The sequence below is a fragment of the Arachis hypogaea genome, chromosome 6 (genome assembly GCF_003086295.3).
Source record: "Arachis hypogaea cultivar Tifrunner chromosome 6, arahy.Tifrunner.gnm2.J5K5, whole genome shotgun sequence".
Taxonomy (NCBI): Eukaryota; Viridiplantae; Streptophyta; class Magnoliopsida; order Fabales; family Fabaceae; genus Arachis; species Arachis hypogaea.
In genome coordinates, this window is record NC_092041.1 from 117,832,377 (window position 1) to 117,858,739 (window position 26,363).

At 37.6% G+C, this 26,363-nt stretch overlaps 1 protein-coding gene across 9 annotated transcripts; it reads right to left on the reverse strand.

The window, feature by feature from the left end:
* Positions 1–6,841: 6,841 nt before the first annotated feature.
* Positions 6,842–24,087, reverse strand: LOC112756211 (uncharacterized). 9 transcript variants are annotated; one of them, XR_011862963.1, is made up of 9 exons: positions 20,042–24,018; positions 17,335–19,921; positions 14,948–17,232; positions 10,982–14,844; positions 10,713–10,879; positions 10,544–10,588; positions 9,000–10,470; positions 8,017–8,869; positions 6,842–7,406 (listed from the first exon to the last, which is right to left on the reverse strand). XR_011862963.1 is itself a non-coding variant. In XM_072198459.1 (9 exons), exons 6-9 carry the CDS (start codon positions 11,030–11,032, stop codon positions 10,368–10,370), a joined length of 366 nt encoding a protein of 121 aa, XP_072054560.1. In that variant the 5' UTR covers positions 11,033–12,093; positions 12,198–14,261; positions 14,424–14,844; positions 14,943–17,232; positions 17,335–19,921; positions 20,042–24,018; the 3' UTR covers positions 6,842–10,367. The 9 variants fall into 9 exon arrangements, 7 of the variants coding, with proteins under 7 accessions (XP_072054560.1, XP_072054565.1, XP_072054561.1 ...); XM_072198459.1 differs by having other exon boundaries at positions 6,842–10,470; positions 10,982–12,093; positions 12,198–14,261; positions 14,424–14,844; positions 14,943–17,232; XM_072198464.1 differs by having other exon boundaries at positions 6,842–10,470; positions 10,982–12,093; positions 12,198–14,261; ... (2 more) ...; positions 20,042–21,407; positions 21,541–22,716.
* Positions 24,088–26,363: the final 2,276 nt, after the last annotated feature.

Consider the following 26,363-nt stretch of genomic DNA (forward strand, 5'->3'; position numbering starts at 1 on the left):
TGACTCCGATGTCGTTTCTGATTAAGACCAAGTCATCCGGTGCAAATGTTCTTCGGATGACTTTTTTGTTGTACCTTGTAGTCATCCTTTGTTTCAATGCTGCTTCTCTTATCTGGGTATCCTCTCGGACTTCGGGGAGCAAGTCGAGCTCCTATTTGTGCCCCCGTATGTTTCCGACCTCGTCATGGAGAGTTACCCTTGGGCTTTGCTCATTGATTTCTATTGGTATCATGGCTTCTACGCCATAAACTAGTCGGAAATGTGTTTCTCCCGTGGCAGATTGGGGGGTTGTCCTGTAGGCCCATAGCACTTGAGGAAGCTCTTCAGCCCAAGCTCCTTTGGCTTCTTGCAATCTCCTCTTTAGCCCTGCCAGTATGACTTTGTTGGCTGCCTCGGCTTGCCCATTGGCTTGTGGGTGTGCCACCGAGGTGAACTGATGTTTGATTTTCATACTGGCTACTAAGCTTCTGAAGGTGGCGTCGGTGAATTGGGTTCCATTGTCTGTAGTAATGGAATAAGGTATCCCATATCTTGTGATGATATTTTTGTAGAGGAACCTGTGACTTCTTTGAGCGGTGATGGTGGCCAATGGTTCTGCTTCTATTCACTTTGTGAAGTAATCTATCCCCACGATCAGGTATTTGACTTGTCCTGGCGCTTGGGGAAAAGGACCTAACAAATCCATTCCCCATTTTGCAAAAGGCCATGGAGAAGTGATACTGATGAGCTCTTCTGGTGGAGCTACGTGGAAATTTGCATGCATCTGACATGGTTGACATTTTTTCACAAATTCTGTGGCATCTCTCTGCAAGGTCGGCCAATAGAATCCTGCTCGGATTACTTTCCTGGCGAGTGACCTTGCTCCGAGATGGTTTCCGCAGATCCCACTATGTACTTCCTCCAATACCTCGGCGGTTCTTGAGGTCGGTACGCATTTTAATAATAGTGTCGATATCCCCCTTCTGTAGAGGATATTTCTCACCAAGGTGTAGTGTTGTGCTTCCCTTCGGATCTTTTTAGCTTCTTTTTCCTCTTTAGGGAGGATGTCGAATTTCATGTATTCGACTAGGGGGTTCATCCATCCGAGGTCTAGACCGATTACCTCAAGTACCTCTTGCTTATCTTCTATTTTTGCTACCGAGGGCTCTTGGAGGGTTTCTTGAATCAGGCTTCTGTTGTTCCCTCCTGGTTTGGTACTTGCTAACTTGGATAGGGCATCCGCTCTGCTATTTAGATCCCGAGTTATGTGTTTGACCTCGGTTTCTACAAAACGCCCAAGGTGTTCCAAAGTTTTTTCCAAGTACCTCTTCATATTAGGGTCCTTTGCTTGATATTCTCCGCTTATTTGGGAGGTCACCACCTGTGAGTCGCTGTACATCATCACCTTTGTAGCACCGACTTCTTCTGCCAACTTTAGTCCGGCGATCAAGGCTTCATATTCTGCCTGATTATTTGAAGCCGGAAATTCAAATTTTAAGAAAACCTCTATCTGGGTTCCTCTTTCATCTACCAATATTATGCCTGCGCCGCTTCCCGTTTTGTTGGAGGATCCGTCTACATAGAGTTCCCATATAGTCGGCTTTTCCTCTTGATCCCCTGCGTATTCTACCACGAAGTCGGCGAGGCATTGGGCTTTAATTTCTGTCCGAGTTTCATATCTCAGATCGAACTCGGAGAGCTCTATTGCCCATTGAACCATTCTCCCTGCAACATCCGTCTTTTGGAGGATTTGCTTCATGGGTTGGTTCGTACGGACTCTTATTGTGTGGGCTTGAAAGTAAGGTCGTAGCCTTCGTGAGGCTATTACTAAGGAGTAGGCAAACTTTTCAAGTTTGTGGTACCTTAGTTCAGGGCCTTGTAGGACCTTACTGATGAAGTAGACTGGGTGTTGTCCGACCTCGTCTTCTTTTATCAGGGCTGACGAGACAGCCCTGTTTGCTACGGATAAGTACAGAACGAAGTCTTTTCCTGGTACTGGTCGGATTAGGATAGGAGGTTGGCTTAAAAACTTTTTGAACTCTTGGAACGCCTCCTCGCATTCCGGAGTCCATTCGAATTGGCATCCCTTTCTTAATAAGGAGAATAGTGGAAGGGATTTTAGCGCCGATCCTGCCAAAAATCTGGAGAGGGCTGCGAGTCGGCCATTGAGCTGCTGGACTTCTCTCAAACAAGTCAGACTTTTCATTTCTAGGATGGCTCTACACTTATCGGGATTGGCTTCAATCCCTCTTTGTGTTAGCATAAATCCTAGAAACTTCCCTGCCTCCACCGCGAAGGCGCACTTTGCGGGATTTAGTCTCATCCCATGCAGCCTTATGGTGTCAAAGACTTGTGAGAGGTCGGACACGAGGTCGACTTCCTTCTTGGTTTTTACTAGCATGTCGTCGACGTATACTTCCATTAGGCTCCCCAGGTGAGGGAAAAACACTTTATTCATCAACCTTTGATATGTGGCTCCTGCATTCTTCAATCCGAATGGCATGACCACATAGCAGAAATTAGCTCTGGGTGTGATGAATGATGTTTTCTCCTGGTATGGTTCATACATCGGGATTTGATTATATCCCGAGTAGGCGTCCATGAACGATAAGTATTGGTACCCCGAGCTAGAATCCACTAGGGTATCAATACTTGGCAGGGGATAAGGGTCCTTGGGACAGGCCTTATTTAAGTCGGTATAGTCGACACACATTCTCCATTTGCCATTCTGTTTTTTGACTAGCACTACATTGGCTAGCCATGTTGGGTACTTGACTTCTCTGATAAAGCCGGCTTCCAGGAGCGCCTGTACTTGCACTTCTACTACTAAGGCTCGTTCTGAGCCGAGCTTGCGTCTTCTTTGTTGTACAGGTCGGGACCCTGGATAAACCGAGAGTTTGTGGGACATGAGCTCGGGGTCAATCCCAGGCATGTCAGAGGCCTTCCAGGCAAAGAGGTCGGAATTGTCTCTTAGGAGTTTAGCCAACCCTTGTTTTAGAGTTTCCTCTAGGTCGGCTCCTATATGAGTGTTTTTTCCCTTCCTCTTTACCGACCTGTATCTCCTCAGTTTTTCCTCCCGGTTGTGGTCGCAACTCTTCTCTGGCCCTTGCGCCGCCGAGCTCTATTGTGTGAACTTCTCTGTTCTTTCCTCTCAGATTTAGGCTTTCATTGTAGCATTTCCTCGCCAATTTTTGATCTCCCCTTACCGTTGCTATTCCCGCGGAGGTCGGGAATTTCATGCAGAGGTGGGGAGTAGATACCACTGCTCCGAGCCGATTAAGGGTAGTTCTGCCGATTAAGGCATTATAAGCTGACCCCACATCAATGACTATGAAGTCTATACTCAGAGTCTTTGATTTTTCCCCTTTTCCAAAAGTGGTGTGAAGGGGTAAAAATCCTAGTGGTTTTATTGGCGTGTCCCCTAATCCATATAGGGTGTCGGGGTAAGCTCTTAATTCTTTCTCATCTAACCCTAGCTTGTCGAAAGCCGGCTTGAAAAGAATGTCCGTCGAGCTTCCTTGGTCTACTAGGGTTTTGTGGAAATGGGCGTTTGCTAGGATCATAGTTATTACCACTGGATCATCGTGTCCAGGGATTATTCCTTGCCTATCTTCTTTTGTGAATGAAATGGTAGGAAGGTCGGGTGACTCTTCCCCGACCTGATAGACTCTTTTGAGATGTCTTTTGCGAGAGGATTTGGTGAGTCCCCCTCCCGCAAATCCTCCTGAGATCATATGGATATGTCTCTCTGGAGTTTGCGGTGGTGGGTTTCTTCTATCCATATCATCTCGCTTTCTCTTTCCATGACTGTCCGTCCTCTCTATGAGATATCTATCAAGCCGACCTTCTCTAGCCAGCTTTTCTATCACATTCTTGAGGTCGTAGCAGTCGTTTGTAGAGTGACCATATATTTTGTGGTACTCGCAGTAATCGCTGCGGCTCCCCCCTTTTTTATTTTTAATGGGTCTAGGGGGTGGCAGTCTTTCAGTGTTGCAAATCTCTCTGTATACATCCACTATAGAAACTTTCAGGGGAGTATAAGAGTGATATTTCCTTGGCCTCTCGAGACCGAGTTCTTCCTTTTTCTTGGCTTCCCTTTCCCTCTCTTTAGTTGAGGGAGGGGGTCCAGGTCGCCAACTCAGGTCTCTCAATTTGGCATTTTCCTCCATATTGATGTACTTTTCAGCTCTTTCTTGTACATCACTTAGAGAAACGGGGTGTCTTTTAGATATGGACTGTGAGAAGGGACCTTCTTTGAGTCCATTGACTAACCCCATTATGACTGCCTCTGTGGGCAGGCCTTGGATCTCCAAACAAGCTTTGTTGAACCTTTCCATATAGGCTCGTAAAGATTCTCTGACTTCCTGTTTTATTCCCAGGAGGCTCGGTGCATGTTTCACCTTGTCTTTCTGGATTGAGAACCTCATCAAAAACTTTCTTGAGAGGTCTTCAAAGCTAGTAACCGACCTCGGGGGGAGGCTATCGAACCACTTCATCGCTGCTTTCGATAAAGTGGTCGGAAAGGCCTTGCATCGCGTAGCGTCGGAAGCATCAGCTAGGTACATCCGACTTTTGAAGTTGCTCAGATGATGCTTTGGATCCGTAGTTCCATCGTAGAGGTCCATATCAGGGCTTTTGAAGTTCCTCGGAACGTTAGCCCTCATTATGTCCTCGCTAAAGGGATCCTCCCCCCCTAAGGGTGGCTCTTCTTGTTCGTCACGGGAGTTACGATTTTTGAGGGAGGATTCCAACTTTAAGAGTTTTCTTTCTAACTCTTTTCGTCATTCCATCTCCTCTTTTAAGCTCTTTTCAGTTTCCTTTTGGCGCTCCCGCTCTTGTTCTAACTGTTCCAGGCGGCTGTGGACTAATCCCATGAGTTCAGTTACGTGGGATGATCCTCCTTTTTCTGACTCGCGCCCTTCTGAGGAGTTTACCTTCGAATTTTTTTACCCCGGAGGTGCCTTCTCTATGCTGATTATCAACTTCCTGGTGGAGGGCGAGGTCCACATCGTTATTGCCTGTGTCCAGATTCTCTTGCTCAGAATCAGTTTCCACATGACCTTCTTCGTGGGATCTGTCCGCCACCGATGGATGATCTCTCGGGTCCCCGGCAACGCGCCAATGTTACGGTAGGTAACCGGAGATTAATAGAATAGATGGCGTTGGCTGGCCCAAACGTGTGAAGGAGGAGGTTTCCGAATGAGCATGCAGCTCGAGGGACTCCGTCCGACTTGTTTATATGAGGAGAGGGGGTGGTACCTGCAAAGACACTCCGATGCCTAAGTTAGCAAGAGTGTGAGCAGGTCTAGAGAGTATTGGGCTTAGAGATACCTAAGAGATGTCAATGTATTTATAATGGTGAGCCAATAACCACCGTTGGAGTAGTGCCATATCTTTAGGATGTTAACCGTCCCATTATCTTAGGGTGGTTAAGATATGGCTTTATGAAGCGGTTAGAGAGATTTTAGGGGCGGTTACTTATTTGAATGAGTGTTTATCTGCCAGCTAATCTCATGTCCGACTTCTTTAGAGTAAGTCGTAGTCGACACCGACTTCTTATATGAAGGTCGGTGCTTAGTTAGGCTTAATCCTTCGGATTAGGCCTTTTATTTGGACCTGGGCCTTTATTATTGAGCCAGGATATGAACAAGTATATTCATAAACATGTGACTACAATGGTTGGTTATCTTTTGAAAATAATATTAATGATGTGCCTTTTTTTTTGGTTGAATATTGTTAGATGTTAATTTATTAAATTAACTTCGAAAACAACTGCACATTAATTTTCACTTTTTTTTTTTTGAATTTTATAGGTGTAAGATGTAATTAAGTGAATTTATAGGTGTAAGATGTAATGCGGATGCAACTGTTCTTGACATGGAATCAGTGAGAATTTATTTTTGAAAAGGAGTTAGGAGTTAAATTGTTTGAGTTAAATTTCAGAAATAACAACAAAATCCAATAAAAATAACATGATGCAACTTAAAGTTTTTATGTTGATGCTTTATTTTAAATTTTGATGGTACCTAAATTAACCCAAAATGTGGAACTTCTTTCTTTTTGTGTTGAACATAACCACTAATTTATTGCAAATTAGTGGTTATGTTGATGCTTTATTTTAAATTTGATGTACTAAATTAAAAAAAATTAGTGTTATGTTGATGCTTTATTTTAAATTTTGATGGTACCTAAATTAACCCAAAATGTGGAACTTCTTTCTTTTTGTGTTGAACATATAACACAGAAAATTTGCAATAAATTAGTGGTTGAACATATAACACAGAAAATTTGCAATAAATTAGTGGATCATTTAAAGTGGAAACTTAAAAAAATTTATATTTGTTTTGATTTGATAATACTTGGTTGGATTGATGGTACTCGTGTCGTTGAGGGAAGGCCGTATGTTGGCTGTTTTCTCCCCAAAGAGGGGTAAGTATTGCTAGGATGCTTCGTTTCTCGCTTATTGGTGACACTCGATGTGTTGTTGAGGGAAGGCCTTTTGTTGGCCCTTTTTTCTCCAAAGAGGGGCACGTATTGGTACACTTCTTTTTTGTTCAGAGCTTTTGGAGTGATTATGTAGGATGACGGGCACGTATTGGTAGGATGCTTCATTCGTTTGTGTTTCCACCGTTTTTTTTTTTGTTCAGAGCTTTTGGAGTGATTATGTAGGATGACAATGCCAAATTGAGTTACCAGTTCTTCAGAATTTGGCGAACGCAATCGAGTGGATTATTATTCTTATTTTGGTAGTGCTCCGTGCGAATTTACGATCATCGCCTGTTTAATTTTATTTCTATTTGACTTGATGCTCTCAGACACCGAAACTCATAAAATAGTTAATCCAGTCAAGGAGACCAAGGCATTTACGTGGTTCGGTCAAATGACCTACATCCACGGGAACAATAATAAAAGGCATTCCACTATAAGAATCCACAGTACAATCTTGAAATACACGGTGAAATCAGGAAAGAAGAAACAGTAAAGAAAAAAACGGCTAAACCATTTTACACAGTGAAATCAGGAAAGAAGAAACAGTAAAGAAAAAAACGGCTAAACCATTTTACACAGTGAAATCAGGAAAGAAGAAACAGTAAAGAAAAAAACGGCTAAACCATTTTTCTTGGCTATAGGCAAATGTTCCTCCATGATGCCGCTCCAATTAAATACCTGAAACATATCCTACACACACACGAACACGGCATATATCCGTCCATGATGCCGCTCCAATTAAATACCTGAAACATATCCTACACACACACGAACACGGCATATATCCGACCCGAAAACATTGGAATCAGAAGCAATGTAAAAGCTAACCCCCCGGGCGCATTTTATTAGGTAAGAACATAATCCAAATAGCAACTTGGGTCAAAACAGCAGATTTCAAGTTCCGCGTGCAAGGATATGTACCATTTGAATAGATCAGCCTGCATATACACAAGGACGACAAAATAATGGAGTTATGTTAATACACACACCAAAGCAGCTAAGCAACAGAACTGAACCATCAATAATCTTCTATAAACAATAGTTGAACAACAATGCATAAACATCAACACAACCATTCTACCACTCGTATACTGTTGGAACCAACACAACACGTACATTGCGGCCTTTTATTTTAAGCACATGATCAGAGCCTCCGAAATACCTTCCTAGTACCCCCATTCAAAACCAAACAATGCACATCGACCAGCACACACCCCGCAAAAGAAACCATCCAGAACATATAAAAATGGCCTAAAGATCACATAACAAACTGCATCTCGACTCTACCAGCCATCCAGAATCCAAATAAAATTTCAAATCCCAAAAAATCACTGGAAAAGTAGATACACACAAAATTTACTGCAAAGCTGCGAGAGATAACTGCACAAGCATACTACTTCAAAGACATACAAGTTGACTTGTAACAACCACCAATAGCACCAACCATTCTGTAGTGTGTCAGAAGTTAAGAATAAACAAAGAGAAGGGCTACTTACAAGGGACACTAAAACACATTTTATAAACAAATCCAAAAGGAAAGCTACTTACAAGGGACACTAAAACACATTTTATAAACAAATCCAAAATGAAACGGCTTTCCAAGTCAAAAGTGAAAGCACGGGCGACAGAAAATGCAGACCATAAAAAACATCGAGGCTTTTACTTCTGCTAGAGAAGATGAGGGATGCACTTGAATCATAGCTTACTACAGCAACCACTACATTTGCACATGGAAAGTATCTTCACCAGACCACAGATATCAAATAATATAGATGCGAGACAAGAGACTAGAATCAAAGAATTAAAACCGATTATCCTGCTTCCAGAGAAAAAAAAACCACCATAACTGTCGTAGAATCACCAATCAACCCAACCATTCCCTCAACATCTCTTTTCTCCGCATGCCAGAGTACTAACTCAAACTGCATAGAAATTAGTCCACAATGCTCCCAAGCAAGAGAAAAATACAGAAGGCATCAGATAAGTTCAGATTTCAGAAACAGCTACCAACTCCTGAAATGCCAGCCTGATCTTCTGCTGCCCCAAGATAGAGATCAGCCAAAAATCGGGTTCGCAAACTGCACGCAAAATGATAGTAAACCTCGATAAAGAAAACTTCATAATTCATCATGAAGTAAACAAATAACAAAATTCCTGAACCCTTTGCTACCACGGTAATAACAAAATTCCTGAACCCTTTGCTACCACGGTAATATCCAAATCCTTAGCAACAAGAACATATCCTTAGCAACAAGAACATTCCCTCACCACAATTCACCAGAGGAGGCTACAACAAAATTCCATGCAAAGTTAAGAGGCAATAGAGCCCCCCCAAGGAAGAAAATCAATATAGATAAAAGCATCATTTCCATCTCAAGCTTCAGTTACTTACTGTGCTAACCTACATTACGAAATTTGAGAGGTGTTTTCACAAAGAATTCAATTAACTTGACAAATCACATAAAGAATTGAATAGTGCATTCAAAATAACCAAGCATATAATTAGCACATAATACATAACCATGTCTAACCAGATACTCCGACCACCTTAAGATCCTGCATTCAAAATAAACGCAACAGTAATCCAGACGAAGAGGGGCGCTCCACAACAAGCAGAAAAGGGAACCACAGATGTAGAACAGTAGAATAGACGTGAGTGGTTGTAGTGTGTTCTTTTGTTTGTTGTGTGTGGTATTGAAGTGAGATGGTAAGTTGATTATTTATCCATAGAAAGTCGAAAGAGATGTCGAGTTCAACATTTAAAATCCAAATGCAAATCCCGGCTCCTGCCAGATATAACTAGAAGAATGGAGAAGATTACTAGATTAGGGTGAAAATACAGAAAAAATATAATGACCAGAAAAAATATAATGACCAGTTAGAAGTCACCAGTTATACTTAGGTCCTTCAAGACCAAAGTCCAATTACCGAACCCTGCTGAATATATGAGAGCCAAATGTAGAAGAGCAAAAGAGAAAAGTCATTCAAAATCCAAAGAAAGAAAAAGCTTTTAAAATAGATCCAAACAGAAGCTTTAAAAACCCGGCCCAGTTATATTCAACTCCTGCAAATCCCAGATAATCACAAGACACACTGAACCCATAGAAGAACGAAAGAGAGAGGTGAAAACTTTTAAATGTTTTTAACCAATTAGAAGTAACCAGTTACACTTAGATCCTTCAACACCTAAACCTGCTGAATACCTAAACCTGCTGAATTTTAACCAATTAGAAGTAACCAGTTACACTTAGATCCTTCAACACCTAAACCTGCTGAATACCTAAACCTGCTGAATCTATTAGCCAAACGCATAAGAACGGAAGAGGAAAATTCCAATTGAATTATGAATCCCTAAACCTGCTGAATGTGAAAGCCAAACGTAGAAATACGGAAGAGAAAAATTAAGTAGAAGCTTTAAAAACCAGTCCCGGTTATACTTTAAATCCTACGATACTCCAGATTGAACCCCAGATCCTGCCAAACATAAGACACTGAACCGTAGAAGAAATACTCCAGATTGAACCCCAGATCCTGCCAAACATAAGACACTGGACCGTAAAAGAATGGAAGAGATCATCATGGTGAAAATCCACAAACATAAGACACTGAACCGTAGAAGAAATACTCCAGATTGAACCCCAGATCCTGCCAAACATAAGACACTGAATCGTAGAAGAATGGAAGAGATCATCATGGTGAAAATCCACAAACAAAAAAAATTTAATAACCAGCTCTAACTCATCAGTTATACTTGCGTCCTTAACACCCAAAGTCCAATTACAAATTCCTTATCTTGCCAGACGAAAGAGAAAAATTTTGAAAATCCAAACAAAGCAGCAGCAGCTTTTAAAAACCAGTCCCAATTATACTTGAATCCAAACAAAGCAGCAGCAGCAGCTTTAAAAACCAGTCCCAATTATACTTAAATCTTTCAGTACTCCAAAGTGATGTTTAGGTTGAAGGTTTAAAACCCATAGAAAGTCCAATTGCAAATCACAGCTCCTGCCAAACATAAGACACTGAATCATATAAAATGGGAAGAGATTAAGGTGAAGATCCAGAAAAAACCAGTCACCAGTTATGCTTGGGTCCTTCAATACTCGAGTTCAAACACAAATCCCTGTGGAATATAGAAGAGCCAAACATAGAACAAAAGACAATAATAAGTTGAAAATCCAAACAAAGCTTTAAAAAACTATGCAACAAAAATTTGAAAACCATTCAGAAGTCACTCATTTAAGTACAAAATCCTAGTTAAACCATCCAAGAAGAGGTCCTTCAATATTTCAAAGTCGACTTGCAAATTCCAGATGCTGCCAAACACATGGTACTCAACATGGAGTGACAAAGATGAACCGAAAAGAAGTTTCCAGTTTTGCACACACAAAGCAAAATCATAGTTGCAATTTCCCTAATAGAAAGTGAAATCAAGATAAGTTTTCCTTAGTAGTAAGGTAAAATCAAGACAAGTTAAAACCTAATGCTAATAACAGAAAATCCTTCAATACTTCACCTGGAAGAAGAGTTTTAAGGCCAGCACAACAATCCAACAGAGTTTCAACATAATTCAGACCCCTCGCAGCGTTCAAGCAAAATTCTCCAATCATGGGTAGTGTGCCAAATTATGGTAAACACGTAAAGCTGAAGATAAACAAAAGAAATAGCTTGTCAAACTGATGGAAGACCAGATCAAACCCCAAACCAAAACACGTCGTGAGAACAAATGGCAAAGTTGAGGTGGGAAAACTATAGTAGACAAGATCTTGCTCCTGAACCCCCCAAATTAATCTCCAATACACTCTCATTTAACTGCAGAAAGCATGTTCACGATTCAATTCCAATACCTCATCCAAAGAGAAAACACCACCAAAAATGTTGAACTAAAATCAAATCCTCTTATCCTTATTAGTGAGACTGAGAACTAATAACGCCCAAACCCAATGCACAGTGTGATTCAGCTCAGAGATTGCTGGAAGCTCAAACAACTATACTATTCACGTTATTGAATCCAATCTTTTATGTGCTCGGCCAAATATATTGCTGAGATAAAAAGCAAAATTGAGTATATATAATATAAAGTGGGCATATATGATAAACGATGACCAATAAGAGCTCATTAAACGCTTACTCTCCAATCTTGAAAGTTTGTCCACAAGTAGGATGAGGAAACAACAGGTTTCTCAAAGCAAACGGTCAAAATCATGAAAAACAAAACACAAACTACTATACGGAGCTAGAAGTCACCATAAGAATATGGTAGTCAAAAGTATTGACTGGAAGACAAACACTGCAAAGGAATAGGAATTGTCATGTTCATACTAAATACATGGGAAGAAATTAGAAGAGACAAGAGAAAAGATCTAGGGCATTCAAACTCCAAGTAGAAGTCACCAACTCCACATCTAACTCGGATTAGACGGACAATGTTACTCAACCAACTCAACGAACATAACACTGCAAGAAAACAGGTTCAAATTGAACTTGGAATGAACCATTAATACTAGAAAATAAATATGGCAGAAAAATTCAATAGAGAAGACGGGTTTAATCCAAGATTATGAGCCTCTATTATTGTTGCAAAGCTTCTTTTCCAAATCATATCTTCTAATCCAAAACTTTAAATTTCTGCAACCAATGAAAAGCATTGGAGGTCATAAACAACGTGAAATGACTATATAATCAAGTTATTTATATAATATTTAGGGGGCAGAAAGAAAAAAGAATAATACAAGGACATATCAATCTCAGAATATTGAACACAGTCTTGGTGCAATCCCATACCCTTCAATTGGTTCCTAAGGAAAAGAGAAACAAAAACCGATTTCCAAGCAGGAGAGAATAACGAAGAAAACAACACAAAGTAGCAAATTTGAAATTAGAAAAAAAAATTAAACAAATGAACCAGACAAATGCAAAAGCATATCACCAGGATGCACTCAACACCCATGATCGGACAATACTGCACAGGAAACCAAAGACTTTCAAATGCTGCTAGCACAGTAGGTTGGAATGAACAAAAAGGAAAGGAGTTTGGAAAAACTGTTTTAGGAAACTAGATTCCATCCACTGTATGCATCGTGCTCAACAACCCGGCTACAATGCTGCATAGAATATAAACTACGTTTTAATTCATAATGCATGCTTTATAATATTTAGTTAAATGATCAAGGAAATAAAATGTAAAGAGAATCAGATTGCTTTTATGGAATTAGATATATGATCCTCCTGTCTTGCATAATATTCTTCTGATCTATAATTCCCCAATCTCCCAAATACACTGCAAGCCAAGCAAAAACAAGCAAACCTAAATCTCTCCAGGAATAACAATAGTACAGAATAGGAGAATTTTCAGGAAAAGCAAGGATTCAGAGAGTTCTCAGTTTCTTCAGATCTGGGCAAAAGTAGAATTCATCCTCCAAACACCAACAAAAAAGCGGGCATTCATAATCCAGATAATGTCGCATTAACAATCAACAGAACAGCTGCATGAAAGAAAAGCCATGTTCAAACAACACAACCATCACTGAACCAGATCATCAAATTAGAAAAGCTCAACCAAACTTCCAGAAAAGATCTTAAATGAAGCTAACACCATCCACATAATTCGCTACACCTGAAGAGAGAAAAATCATAGTTCCAAGCCAACAAACAAGAATAGCACCCTGTCCATATGTTCATAGCCTAGTTCTTTTCCCTGTGAAACTGTAAATATTCCCACAATTATCAAATTCAGAAAGATCTTGATCAGCAGCTAACCAAATCCGAAATCCACAAATCCGAGAACAATTCTATAAACAACTAGATAGAAATTCACAGGAAAAACAGATCAAAGAACACTCCTGCCCAAGCAATATGGAAGAACATCGAAGAAATGAAATGCACAGGAGCAAGACGTTGGACACAGAGAACACTAAAGCCAGTTAGAAGTCACCATTATACATGAATGCCGTTGCCAAAAGTATGACTGGAAGACAACACTGCAAATGAACAGATGAAATTCAATTGATATCTGCATACTTATGCATATGAACTAGCGAAAAAAAATTAAAAAAAAACAAGAGACGAGAGACAAGAAATCCAGTGCGTCCAAACTCCAGGTACAGAAGTCACCAGCTACACAATGTTACCCGACCAAAACGATAACACTGCAAGAGAACCAAATTAATTTTATTTTGCACGACCATTAACACAACATAGTTGAAAAAGAGAAGTTAATCAGATTATGATGCTTGTATTATTTTGAGCCCTCCTGCCATATATCTTCTATCCATTATTCCAGATTTCTGCAACCAATTTAAAGCATTGCATGACATAAACAAGAGAACAACGTAATCAAACTATTATTTAATACTAAAAAAGTTCATGCATATGTTATGAGGGAATTATCAATTTCGGAATCTTGGACACATCGCCAAAGTGCAATCCCATGTCCTTCAATTGGCTCCTAAGGCAAAAAAGAGAAACATAAACCGATTTCCAGGAAAGACAGAATTATGAAAAGAACAAGGAACCAAAACAGTCAATTATTTAAATTAAAAAAAACAAAAAAAAAAAACAAAACTTAAACAAATGAACCAGGCAAGTGCAAGAAACATATCGACCAGGATGCACTCAACACCCGCGGGTAACAATATCAGACAACACTGCATAGGAACACATCCACAATTAATTCACAATGCTAGCACAGTAGGTTGGGAAAGAAAATGCAGGGAAAAGAAAGTCAAAAAAAACTGTTCTTGTTCTCTATCCTCCGTATGTGTCGCACTCAAAACCACGCTTCAAGGTGGACAATGCTGCATAGAATATAATACACATTTTAATTCACATGCATGATTTATAATTTATAATTTATAATTGAATCTTAAGAAACGGATAAAAGTAAAGAATCTGTTCTGTTTTAAGGAATTAGATATCTAGTCGTCCCTGTCGATTATAGCAGTAAATTCTTCCAATACCTCCGGTCTACAAATCTCAACCTCCCAAATGCACTGCAAAGCAAGCAAAACCAAAGCTGAATCCCTCTACATAATGATGATAAGAACAGTCGAAGAAAAGAAGTTCCAGGGGGAAAAAAAAAAAAGCAAGGGTAAAAGTTCTCGGTTTCTTCTGATCCGGGCAAAAGCAGAATCCATCCTCCAAACGTTCACATTCTACATCTCGCCTGAATAATCAGGAAAACAGTTCGGTGAAAGAAAAGCCATGTTCAACAACCAAAAGCGTAGCTAAATCTCCATGTATAAGAACAATAGTTCAAGAATAGAAGTTTCAGAAAAAGCAGGGTGTAAAGAGAGTTCTCAGTTTTCTCGGATTTAGGAAGAAGTAGAATTCATCCTCCAATAATCCACAAAAAGCTAGCGTTCCCAATCAAGATCTCGCCTGAACAATCAAGAAAGCAGTTCCAGATCATCAAATTAGAAAAGCTCAACCAACACAGAACTGTAACAGAACAGATCATCAAATTAGAAAAGCTCAACCAAACTTCCAGGATCTTCAATCCAGCTAACAGACCATCCAAGAAAACTCGCCATACTTGAGCAGAGAAAATCATAATTCCAATCCAGCAAATAATGAATAACACCCCATTCATATGTTCGTTCTTTTCCCTGAGCAACCTAATAACAATTTTCAAAGTTATTGATTTGAAAGAAAGGATCACAAGTGGTTCAAAATTATATTAGGTTCAAAGATCATCATGAAGAACAAACTCCTCGTTTTATTGAAATCCAGAAGAAAGCATCTCAATCAGCAGCTAAGTAAATCCACAATCCACATATCCGAATACAGTTCTATAAAAGGAATCAGATAGTAATTCACAGCAAAAAGATATCGAATCTTCTCCATCCTGAATGATATCTTGAAATCAGAAACCATAGAGAACCACACGAAGGGAAAAAGATTAAAGCAAATATTCATAGAAGCGAAGAACATGATGCAACTCGTAGAAATTAATTAGTTTGACTGGCTTACTCCTTATGCGGTATTTTAGCCACACTTTTAATGCCATAAAGATTCTCTCTTACTTTGGACCAGTATTAATTCGGTAATGCATTGTGCATTTCTGGAATCAATTACGAATTTACGATCATCGCCTGTTCAATTTTGATTCCTATTTGACTTAAAGCTCTCGGCCACCGAAACGCATAAAATAATTAGTCCAGTAGTAGGGAAATAGTAGGAAAAGGAGACCAGGGTATTTACGTGGTTCGGCCAAATGACCTACATCCACGGGAACAATAATAAAGGCATTCCACTATAAGAATCCACAGTACAATCTTTGCAATACAGAGTGAAATCAGAAAAGAGAAAACAGTAGAGAGAATACAATCATAAAGGCTAAACCATTTTTCTTGGCTATTAGGCAAATCTTCCTCTCCATGATGCCGCTCCGATTAAATACCTGAAACATATCCTATACCCACGACCCGCTCCGATTAAATACCTGAAACATATCCTATACACACGAACACAACATATATCCCACTCTACTTAAAAACATTGGAATAAGAAGCAATGTAAAGCAATAACCCGGACGCATTTTATTAGGTAAGAACATAATCGAAATAGCAACTCTTTCAAGTTCGGCGTGCAAGAATATATACCATTTGAATAGATCAGCATGCATATACACAAGGACGACAAAATAACGGAGTTATGTTAATACACCAAAGCAGCTAAGCAACAGAACTGAACCATCAATAGTCTTCGATAATGTTGGTTACGAAAAACCCACCTTCAAAAATCAAAAGCTCACCAAGCATCCCAAAAAGCAACGAACTAAAACCAAAGTTACTGAACAATAGTTGAACAATGCATAAACATCAACACCACCATTCTACCAGTCATATACTGTTGGAACCAATGCACTGATCATAGCCTCCGAAATACCTTCCTAATACCCATTCAAAATTAACCAATGCACATCAACCAGCGCATACCCCACAAAAGAAACCATCAGGAACATATAAAATTGGCCTAAAGATCACATAACAAACTGCATGGCGACACTACCACCCATCAAGATCCAAATAAAAATCCAAATCACAAAAAAACACTGGAATAGTAGATGGCTAGATGCACATAAAGTTTACTGCAAAGCTGCGAGAGAAAACTGCACAAGAATGCTGCTTCAAAGACATAGAACTTAACTTGTAAGTTGTCACAACCACCCAATAGCACCAACCATTCTGTAGTGTGTCAGAAGTTGAGAATAAACAAACAGAAGAGCTACTTACAACGGCCACAGAAACAAATTTTATAAACAAACCCACGAAAATGAAACAGCTTTCAAAGACGAAAGTGAAAGACACAGGTGAGCAGAAAATGCAGACCTCAAAAAACATCGTTCTGCTTTTACTTCTTTTGCTAGAGAAGATGAGGGATGCTCTTGAACCATGGCATACTACAGAAACCACTACATTTGCACATGGAAAATATCTTCACCAGACTGCAGATATCAAATAATATAGATGCGCGACAACAGACAAGAATTATAACCAATTATCCTGCTTCCAGAACAAAAAAAAAAAACACCATAACTGCTGTAGAACCACCAATCACCCCAGCCATTCCCTGAACACCCCTTTTCTCCGCATGCCAGAGTACTCACTCGAACTGCACAGAAGTTAGACCACAGTTCTCCCAAACGAGAAAAATTACAGAATGCATTAGAAGAGTTCAGATTTCAGAAACGGCTACCAACTCCTGAACGCCAGTGATCTTCCGCTCCCCCAAGATTGAAATCAGCCAAAAAATGGGGTTCGCGAACTGCGGAAAAGCAAGTTCGCAAAATGATGGTAAACCTCAATAAAAAAAAAAAAAACAAACTTCGTAATTCACCATGAATTAAATAAATAAAATTCCTGAAACCTTTGCTACCACAGTAATATCCAAATCCCTAGCAACAAGAACATTCCCTCACCGAGATTCACCTGAGGCTACAACAAAATTCCATGCAAAGTTAAGAGGCAACCAACTCCCCCGCGGAGGAAAAGTAATATAGATGAATAAGAGCATCATTTCCATTTCAAACTTCATACTTACTGTGCTAACCTACATTATGAAATTTGAGAGGTATTTTCACAAAGAATTCTACTAACTTGACAAATCACATAAAGAATTGAATAGTAGAGATCTTCAAACAAAGAAGCATATAATCTTAACACCTAACAAATAACCATGTCTAACCGGGTGTATCTGACCACCTTAAGATCCTGCATTCAAAATAAATGCAAAAGTAACCCAGACAAAACCGACATGCAATCAATAAGCAGAAAAGGGGCGCTTCACAGATGTAGAAGAGTAGAATAGACGTGAGTGGTTCTAGTGTGTTCTTTTGTTTGTTGTGTGTGGTGTTTGTTGGATAAAAGTCACCAGTTGTACTGTAAATCTTTCACTACTCCGAAGTGATGGTAAACGGAATATCTAAAACCCATAGAAAGTGAGAGAGATGCCAAGTTAAAGTGAAATGGTAAGCTGATAATTAAAACCCATAAAAAGTAGAAAGAGATGTTAAGTTGAACTTTAAAATCCAAAAAGCAAATCCCAGCTCCTGCCAAATATAACTAGAAGAAGGGACAAGATTAGGGTGAAAATACAGAGAAAATGTAATAACCAGTTAGAAGTCACCAGTTATACTTGGGTCCTTCAAGAACAAAGTCCAATTACCGAACCCAGATCCTGCTTAATATATGAGCCAAATGTAGAAGAGCAAAAGAGAAAAGTCAAGTTGAAAATCCAAAGAAAGAAAAAGCCTTAAAAAAAGATCCAAACAGAAGCTTTAAAAACCCGGCACAGTTATATTCAACTCCTTCAATACTCGAAAGTGACGTCAAGTTGAACCATTTAAATTGCAATTGCAAATCCCTGCCAAACATAAGACATACTGAACCCATAGAAGAACGGAAGAGAGAGGTGAAAACTCAAAAATGTTTTTAATAACCAATTAGAAGTAACCAGTTACACTTGGATCCTTCAACACCTAAACCTGCTGAATATATTGGCCAAACGTATAAGAACGGAAGAGGAAAATTCCAATTCAATTATGAATCCCTAAACCTGCTGAATGTGAAAGTCAAACAGAGAAAAATGCAAGAGAAAAATTAAGTTGAAGACGCAAACAATGAAGCTTTAAAAACCAGTCCCAGTTATACTTTAAATCCAACGATACTCAAGATTGAACCCCAGATCCTGCCAAACATAAGACACTGAACCGTAGAAGAATGGAAGAGATCATGGTGAAAATCCACAAACAAAAAAATTTAATAACCAGTTAAAAGTCAACATTATACTTGCGTCCTTAACACCCAAAAGTCGAATTACAAATCCCTTATCCTGCCAGACGAAAGAGAAAAATTTTGAAAATCCAAACAAACCAGCAGCAGATGTTAAAAACCTGTCCCAAATATACTTAAATCTTTCAGTACTCAAAAGTGATGTTTAGGTTGAAGGTTTAAAAAACCCGTGGAAAGTCCAATTGCAATCCCAGCTCCTCACAAACATACGACACTGAACGGTAGGAAAAAGGGAAGAGATTAAGGTGAAGATCCAGGAAAAACCAGCCACCAGTTATGCTTAGGTCCTTCAATACCCAAGTCCAAATACAAATCACTGATCCTGTGGAATATAGAAGAGCCAAACATAGAACAAAAGACAATTTTAAGTTGAAAACCCAAATATGAAGCTTTAAAAAATATTCGAAGAAAATTTGAAAACCATTCAGAAGTCGCTCATTTAAGTACAAAATCCTAGTTAAACCATCCAAGAAGAAGTCCTTCAATATTTAAAAGTCGACTTGCAAATTCCAGATGCTGCCAAATACTACTCAACATGAAGAGTGACAGAAATGAGCCGAAAAGAAGTTTCTAGTTATGTGCGCACAAAACAAAATCATAGTTTTCCCCAACAGAAAGTGAAATCAAGCCATCATGGTTACAGTTTTCCCTTAGAAGTAAAGTAAAATCAAGTTAAAACCTAATAACAAAATCCTTCAATACTTGACATGCAAGAACAGTTTTAAGGCCAGCACAACAATCCAAAAGTTCTAACATAATTCAGACCCCTCACAGCGTTGAAGCAAAATTCTCCAATTAGGGTAATGTGCCAAATTATGGCAAACACGTATGCAGAAAGCTGAAAATAAACAAAAGAAACAACTTGCCAAACTGATAAGACCAGATCAAACCAAAACATAAGGTGAGAACAAATGGCAAAGTTAAGTTGGGAAAATTGTGCAGAAAATATCTTGCTCCTGAATCCCCGAAGTTAATCTCCAATACACTCCGTGGTTTAACTGCACAAAAAGCATGTTCACGATTCAATTCCAATACCTCATCTAGAGAGAAAACACCAACCAAAAATGTTTGAACTAAAATCAAATCCTCTTATCCTTATTAGTGAGACTGAGAACTAATAACCCCCCACAACTGATGCACCATGTGATCCTGCTCGGAGATAACTGGAAGCATAAACAACCATACGATTCGTGTGATTGAATAAATTGACTATATATGATACAGTCAATATATGGTATATGACGACCAATAAGAGCTCATTAAACAGCTCATTAAACGCTTACTCTCCTATCTTGAGTGTCCACAACTAGGATGAGGGAATGGCCTATCATCGTTCTCAAAGCTAACAGTCAAAATCATGAAGAACAAAACACAAACTGCTATACCGAGTTAGAAGTCACCATATGAATATCGTAGACAAAAGTATCAGCCGGAAGACAACACTGCAAAGGAACAGGAATTGTCATGTTCATACTAAATACATGAAAAGAAAATAGGAGAGAGAAAAGAAAAGATCTAGGGCATTCAAACTCCAGGTAGAAGTCACCAACTCCACAACTAACGATTACACGGACAATGTTACTCGACCAACTCAACGAACATAACACTGCAAGAAAACAGGTTCAAATTGAACTTGGAATGAACCATTAATGCTAGAAAATAAATATGGCAGAAAAATTCAATAGACAAGACAAGTTTAATCCAAGATCCTGAGCCTGTATTATTGTTGCAGAGCTTCTTTTCCAAATTATATCTTCTAATCCAAAATTTTAAATCGCTGCAACCAATGAAAAGCATTGGAGGTCATAAACAACGTGAAATGACTATATAAAGTTATTTTTATAATATTTAGGGGGCAGAAAGAAAAAAGAACAATAGAACAAGGACATATCAATCTCGGAATCTTGAATACAGTCTCGGTGCAATCCCATACCCTTCAATTGGTTCCTAATGAATAGAGAAACAAAAACCGATTTCAAAGCAAGAGAGAATAACGAAGGAAACAACACAAAGTAGCAAATTTTAAATTAAAAACAAAAACACAAAAATTAAACAAATGAACCAGGCAAGTGCAAAAGCTTATCACCAGGATGCACTCAACACCCATGATCGGACAAAGAACTGCACGGGAAACCATAAAGACATTTATTTCAAATGCTGCTAGCACAGTAGGTGGGAATGAACAAAAAGGAAAGAAGAGTTTGGAGAAACTGTTTTAGGAAACTAGATTCCATCCAATGTATTCATTGTGCTCAACAACCCGGCTACAATGCTGCAAAGAATATAAACTACATTTTAATTCACAATGCATGCTTCTTAAATACGTAGTTAAATGATCAAGGAAATAAAATGTATAGAGAATCAGATTGCTTTTATGGAATTAGATATATGGTCCTCCTGTCTTGCATAATATTCTTCTGATTTACAATCCCCAATCTCCCAAATACACTGCAAACCAAGCAAAAACAAGCAAACCTAAATCTCCAGGAATAAATAGTACAGAATAGGAAAATTTTCAGGAAAAGCAAGGATTCAGGGAGTTCTTAGTCTCTTCAGATCTGGGCAAAAGTAGAATTCATCCTCCAAAGACCAACAAAAAAGCGAGCATTCATAATCCAGATAATGTCGAATTAACAATCAACAGAACAGCTGCGTGAAAGAAAAGCCATGTTCAAACAACACAACTATCACTGAACCCGATCATCAAATTAGAAAAGCTCAACCAAAATTCCAGGAAAGATCTTAAATGAAGCTAACACATCATCCACATAATTCGCTACACCTGACGAGAGAAAATCATAGTTCCAATCCGACAAACAAGAATGGCACCCTGTCCATATGTTCATAGCCAGTTCTTTTCCCTGTGAAACTGTAACTATTCCTAAAATTATCGAATCCAGAAAGAAGCATTTTGATCAGCAGCTAAGCAATCCAAAATCCACAAATCCAAGAACAGTTCTATAAACGACTAGATATAAATTCACAGGAAAAACAGATCAAAAAACACTCCTGCCCAAGCAATATGGAAGAACATCGAAGAAATGTAATGCACAGGAACACTAAAGCCAGTTAGACACAGAGAACACTAAAGCCAGTTAGAAGTCACCATTATACATGAATGCCGTTGCCAAAAGTATTGATTGGAAGACAACACTGCAAATGAACAGATGAAATTCAATTGATATCTGCATACTTACGCATATGAACTAGCAAAAAAAAAAAAAAAAAAAAAAAAAAAAAAACAAGAGACAAGAGACGAGAGATCCAGTGCGTCCAAAACTCCAGGTACAGAAGTCACCAGCTACACAATGTTACTCGACCAAAACGAAAACACTGCAAGAGAACCAAGTTCAAATTGAATTTTGCACGACCATTAACGCAAGATGGTTAAAAAAGAAGTTGATCAGATTATGATGCTTGTATTATTTTGAGCCTTCCCGCCATATATCTTCTATCCATTATTCCAGACTTCTGCAACCAATTTAAAGCATTACAGGACACAAACAAGATAACTCCGTAATCAAACTATTATTTATTACTAAAAAGAATGATGCATATGTTAGGAGGGAATTATCAATTTCGGAATCTTGGACACACCGCCTAAGTGCAATCCCGTATCCTTCAATTGGCTCCTAAGAGAAAAAGAGAAACATAAACCGATTTCCAAGAAAGACAGAATTATGAAGAAAACAACAAAGAACCAAAGCAGCCAATTATTTAAATAATATTAAAAAAAAAGCAGCAAAACTTAAACAAATGAACCAGGCAAGTGCAAGAAACATATCGACCAGGATGCACTCAACACCAGCGGGTAACAATATCAGATAACACTGCATAGGAAACACATCCACATTTAATTCACAATGCTAACACAGTAGGTTGGGAAAGAAAATGCAGGGAAAGAAAATTTAGAAAAACTGTTCGTGTTCTCTATCCTCCGCATGTGTCGCACTCAACCACGCTTCAAGGTGGACAAACGCTGCATAGAATATAATTCACATTTTACTTCACATGCATGATTTATAATTTATAATTGAATCTTAAAAAACGGATAAAAGTAAAGAATCTGTTCTGTTTTAAGGAATTAGATATCTTGTCGTCCGTGTCGATTATAGCAGTAAATTCTTCCAATATCTCCTATCTACAACTCTCCAACCTCCCAAATGCACTGCAAAGCAAGCAAAACCGAAGCTGAATCCCTCTACATAATGATGATAAGAACAGTCGAAGAAAAGAAGGTTCAGGGAATAAAAAAGCAAGGGTAATAGGGTTCTCGGTTTCTTCTGATCCAGGCAAAAGCAGAATTCATTCTCCAATCACCAACAGAAAGCATGCGTTCTCTACATCTCGCCTGAATAATCAGGAAAACAGTCCCGTGAAAGAAAAGCCAAATTCAACAAGCAAAACCGTAGCTAAATCTCTATACATAAGAACAATAGTTCAAGAATAGTAGTTTCAGAAAAAGCAGGGTGTAAAGAGAGTTCTCAGTTTTTTCGGATTTAGGAAGAAGCAGAATTCATCCTCCAATCACCGACAAAAAGCTAGCGTTCACAATCAAGATCTCGCCTGAACAATCAATAAAACAGTTCCGTGAAAAAAAAGGCCATGTTCAACAACACACAACCGTAACAGAAACACAGAACCGTAACAGAACAGATCATCAAATTAGAAAAGCTCAACCAAACTTCCAGAACAAAAAGGATCTTCAATCCAGCTAACAGACCATCCAAGAAAACTCGCCATACTTAAGCAGAGAAAATCATAATTCCAATCCAGCAAACAATGAATAACACTCCGTTCATATGTTCGTTCTTTTCCCTGAGCAACCTAATAACAATTTTCAAAGTTATTGATTTGAAAGAAAAGATCACAAGCGGTTCAAAATTATATTAGCTTCAAAGATCATCGTCATAAGAAGAACAAACTCCGCGTTTTCTTGAAATCCAGAAGAAAGCATCTCAATCAGCAGCTAAGCAAATCCACAATCCACATATCCGAATACAGTTCTATAAAAAGAATCAGATAGTAATTCACAGCAAAAAGATATCGAATCTTCTAGATCATGAATGATATCTTGAAATCAGAAACCATGGAGAATGATATCTTGAAATCAGAAACCATAGAGAACCACACGAAGGGAAGAAGATTAAAGCAAATATTCACAGAAGCGAAGAAGAGTAGAATTAGCTAAAAGATAAGGAGTCTCAAACCGAAACCATTGCAACAACGCGTCCAAAATAACCTACAAACAAGGCAGTATGAAGAGAATCAAGAGAACGCAGGTGTTTATATACGAAGGGATGGGTCAGGATGGACGGCTATGATTAAGTCGGTGGGTGAGAGAATGGACGATTATGATGCGTTTAATAAAATAGTGGCGTTGATTTGACGCGGTTATCCTATTAAGGCGGTGGGAAGCTGTTGAAGAGTTTGTTGCTTTCTAGATAAGCATCACCTGAAAAGAATGTTGATTTAAATATAATTTAAATAAATTTTAAATTAAAAGAAAATATAATTATTATCTAGCGCTTTCTATAAAGTTCCAGCTGTGATACCCGGTGGCAAATACAATAAAAAAATTACAAATCATGGGGCGGCGACTCAAGCGCGTGTCCCATGGTATATTGGATTTCTACTGGCTGAGATACCGGAGATTAACCGAGATGCCATATGAATTATATCATATCAACTTTTTAAAAGTTTAATATTTAATTATACAATTTTTTTTTCTATACACTAATAATAGAGAGTCACCAAAAAAAGTCATCAAAGAAATAATAGATAAATTCGTGATTTTTATTTTTATTTTTATTTTTTATTTTTTCAGATCATTAGTATAAGAGTTAATTATCTTTTAACCGGAGCTTAGTTAAAAGAATTAGTTATACTTTTTAAAAATAAAAAATAGTTTATTTAACTCAAATACTTTACTATGACTTAAAATACCAACGTTTAATCTTCATCTCTTACTTTAATTACACAATAGTTTTTAGTTTTAAATATTCAAAACATGTTGAATTTAGACTGAACTGAGTGTATTCGCATTTCACAGCTCTCTATTCAATAAGCAACACTCCATCTACCTTTAAATTCAAATATAAAAAATTAATTATTTTTTATTTATGTAATTTAATATTATTTTGTATTTTATTATTTATTTTATTTAATTTTTTATATGATAAAAGATATTAGAATATTTAATAAGTATTTATATTATTGTATTTGTATAAATTGATAAAAAAAATCAATAAATATTATAAATTTTAATATTTGTCTTTCTAACTTCTTTTTTACATATTTTACAGGATATATATTTTAATTTTTATATAAAATAATCATGAAAAATCAAAGAATTGATGCATTTTTTAAGAAGAAGGCTGATATTTAAGAATGAGAACATATAACTTTTACAATATCAACACCTATAGATAGTTTTTCTATTTTAATGAATCACGAAAAAAGTGAGATACAATCTTCAAAAATTCAAAGAGTCGCATCTGATGAGTTTAACCTTAATTCTTTGGAACGAGGCCCTGAAAAATGGCATTAAGTTTGACAATATCACCCAAATCAGAGAGATGAAGTTAGACAAACTTATCTTAAATGGGATCCATATCAAAAATATCTTAATAATTATCTTCTATGTGATCCCAAAATTTTAATTTTAGTGGACCAAAATTTTAATTTTATTTTAAACTCCGCCACTGCTTTTAACTTAATGTGATGATGATACATGAGATGATAGTATGAGATAAAGAAATTAAATTATTTTTATAATATAAATTATCGTGAGATTTTTTTTTTTAACTTTTTGAGCGATTAAAGACACCTTTGTTACCAGCAGGCTATGATTTTTAGGCAAGACAAAATCACGTAGACAAATCTCAGTTGAAAATACCTAAAAATTAAATTTATTTTAATAACTTGTATTTTTATAATGACATTTTAAAATAATTAATTATGTGACAATCAACTTATATTTGGTTCCTTTAGTTAAAAAGTAATTGTAAAATAATTTATTATCTTTGGAATATGTGAGGAAACAAAAATTTAAGTAGTATAATTGTAAAATAGTACAAGATAATTCTTTATACTGTTATGTAAATATTGTTATGTATTATTTGATAGTTGAGTTTAAATTAATAAAATCTTTACAATTCAAAATAAGGGGATAAAAAATCTTTTGTCTGTAATCATAAAATTCGAAGTATTATTTTACTTATAAGCTATTTTTTAGCCTAAAATGATCCCCTTGGATTATATCCCATTTTAAACTTCCTATCCAAACATAATTATTTTTTGATGGCCTTTTTAAAAAAAATTCTTTATCCAACGATTTCCAAACATACTCGAAGACCACAATAAGACCAAGCCCGTTAGTTATTGTTTATGGACATATAAGCCTATAAATCAATCAGCTATACCTGTCCAACAAATAAAATAAAAAACTTACATATAGAATTTGTGATTGTGACGAATTAGTCAAATGTATCTTGATGTTAAAGCCACAGAAGTTCCCCCCTAAAAGCTATTGATGCATCATTTGGATCATGAGTTCTAACTTTTAAACCAATTTACCCGTTTTAGAAACTTAAAACACGAAAG

Coding starts and splice junctions, on each gene's coding strand:
- LOC112756211 (XM_072198460.1), bottom strand. CDS start 11,032: ATGTTGAAACTCTGTTGGATTGTTGTGCTGGCCTTAAAACTCTTCTTC. Junction 10,589..10,712: donor GATGGTTTAACTAGGATTTT/GTACTTAAATGA, acceptor TATATTCCACAG/GGATTTGTGTTTGAACTCGA. Junction 10,471..10,543: donor GAAGGACCCAAGCATAACTG/GTGACTGGTTTT, acceptor TATGTTTGGCAG/GAGCTGTGATTTGCAATTGG.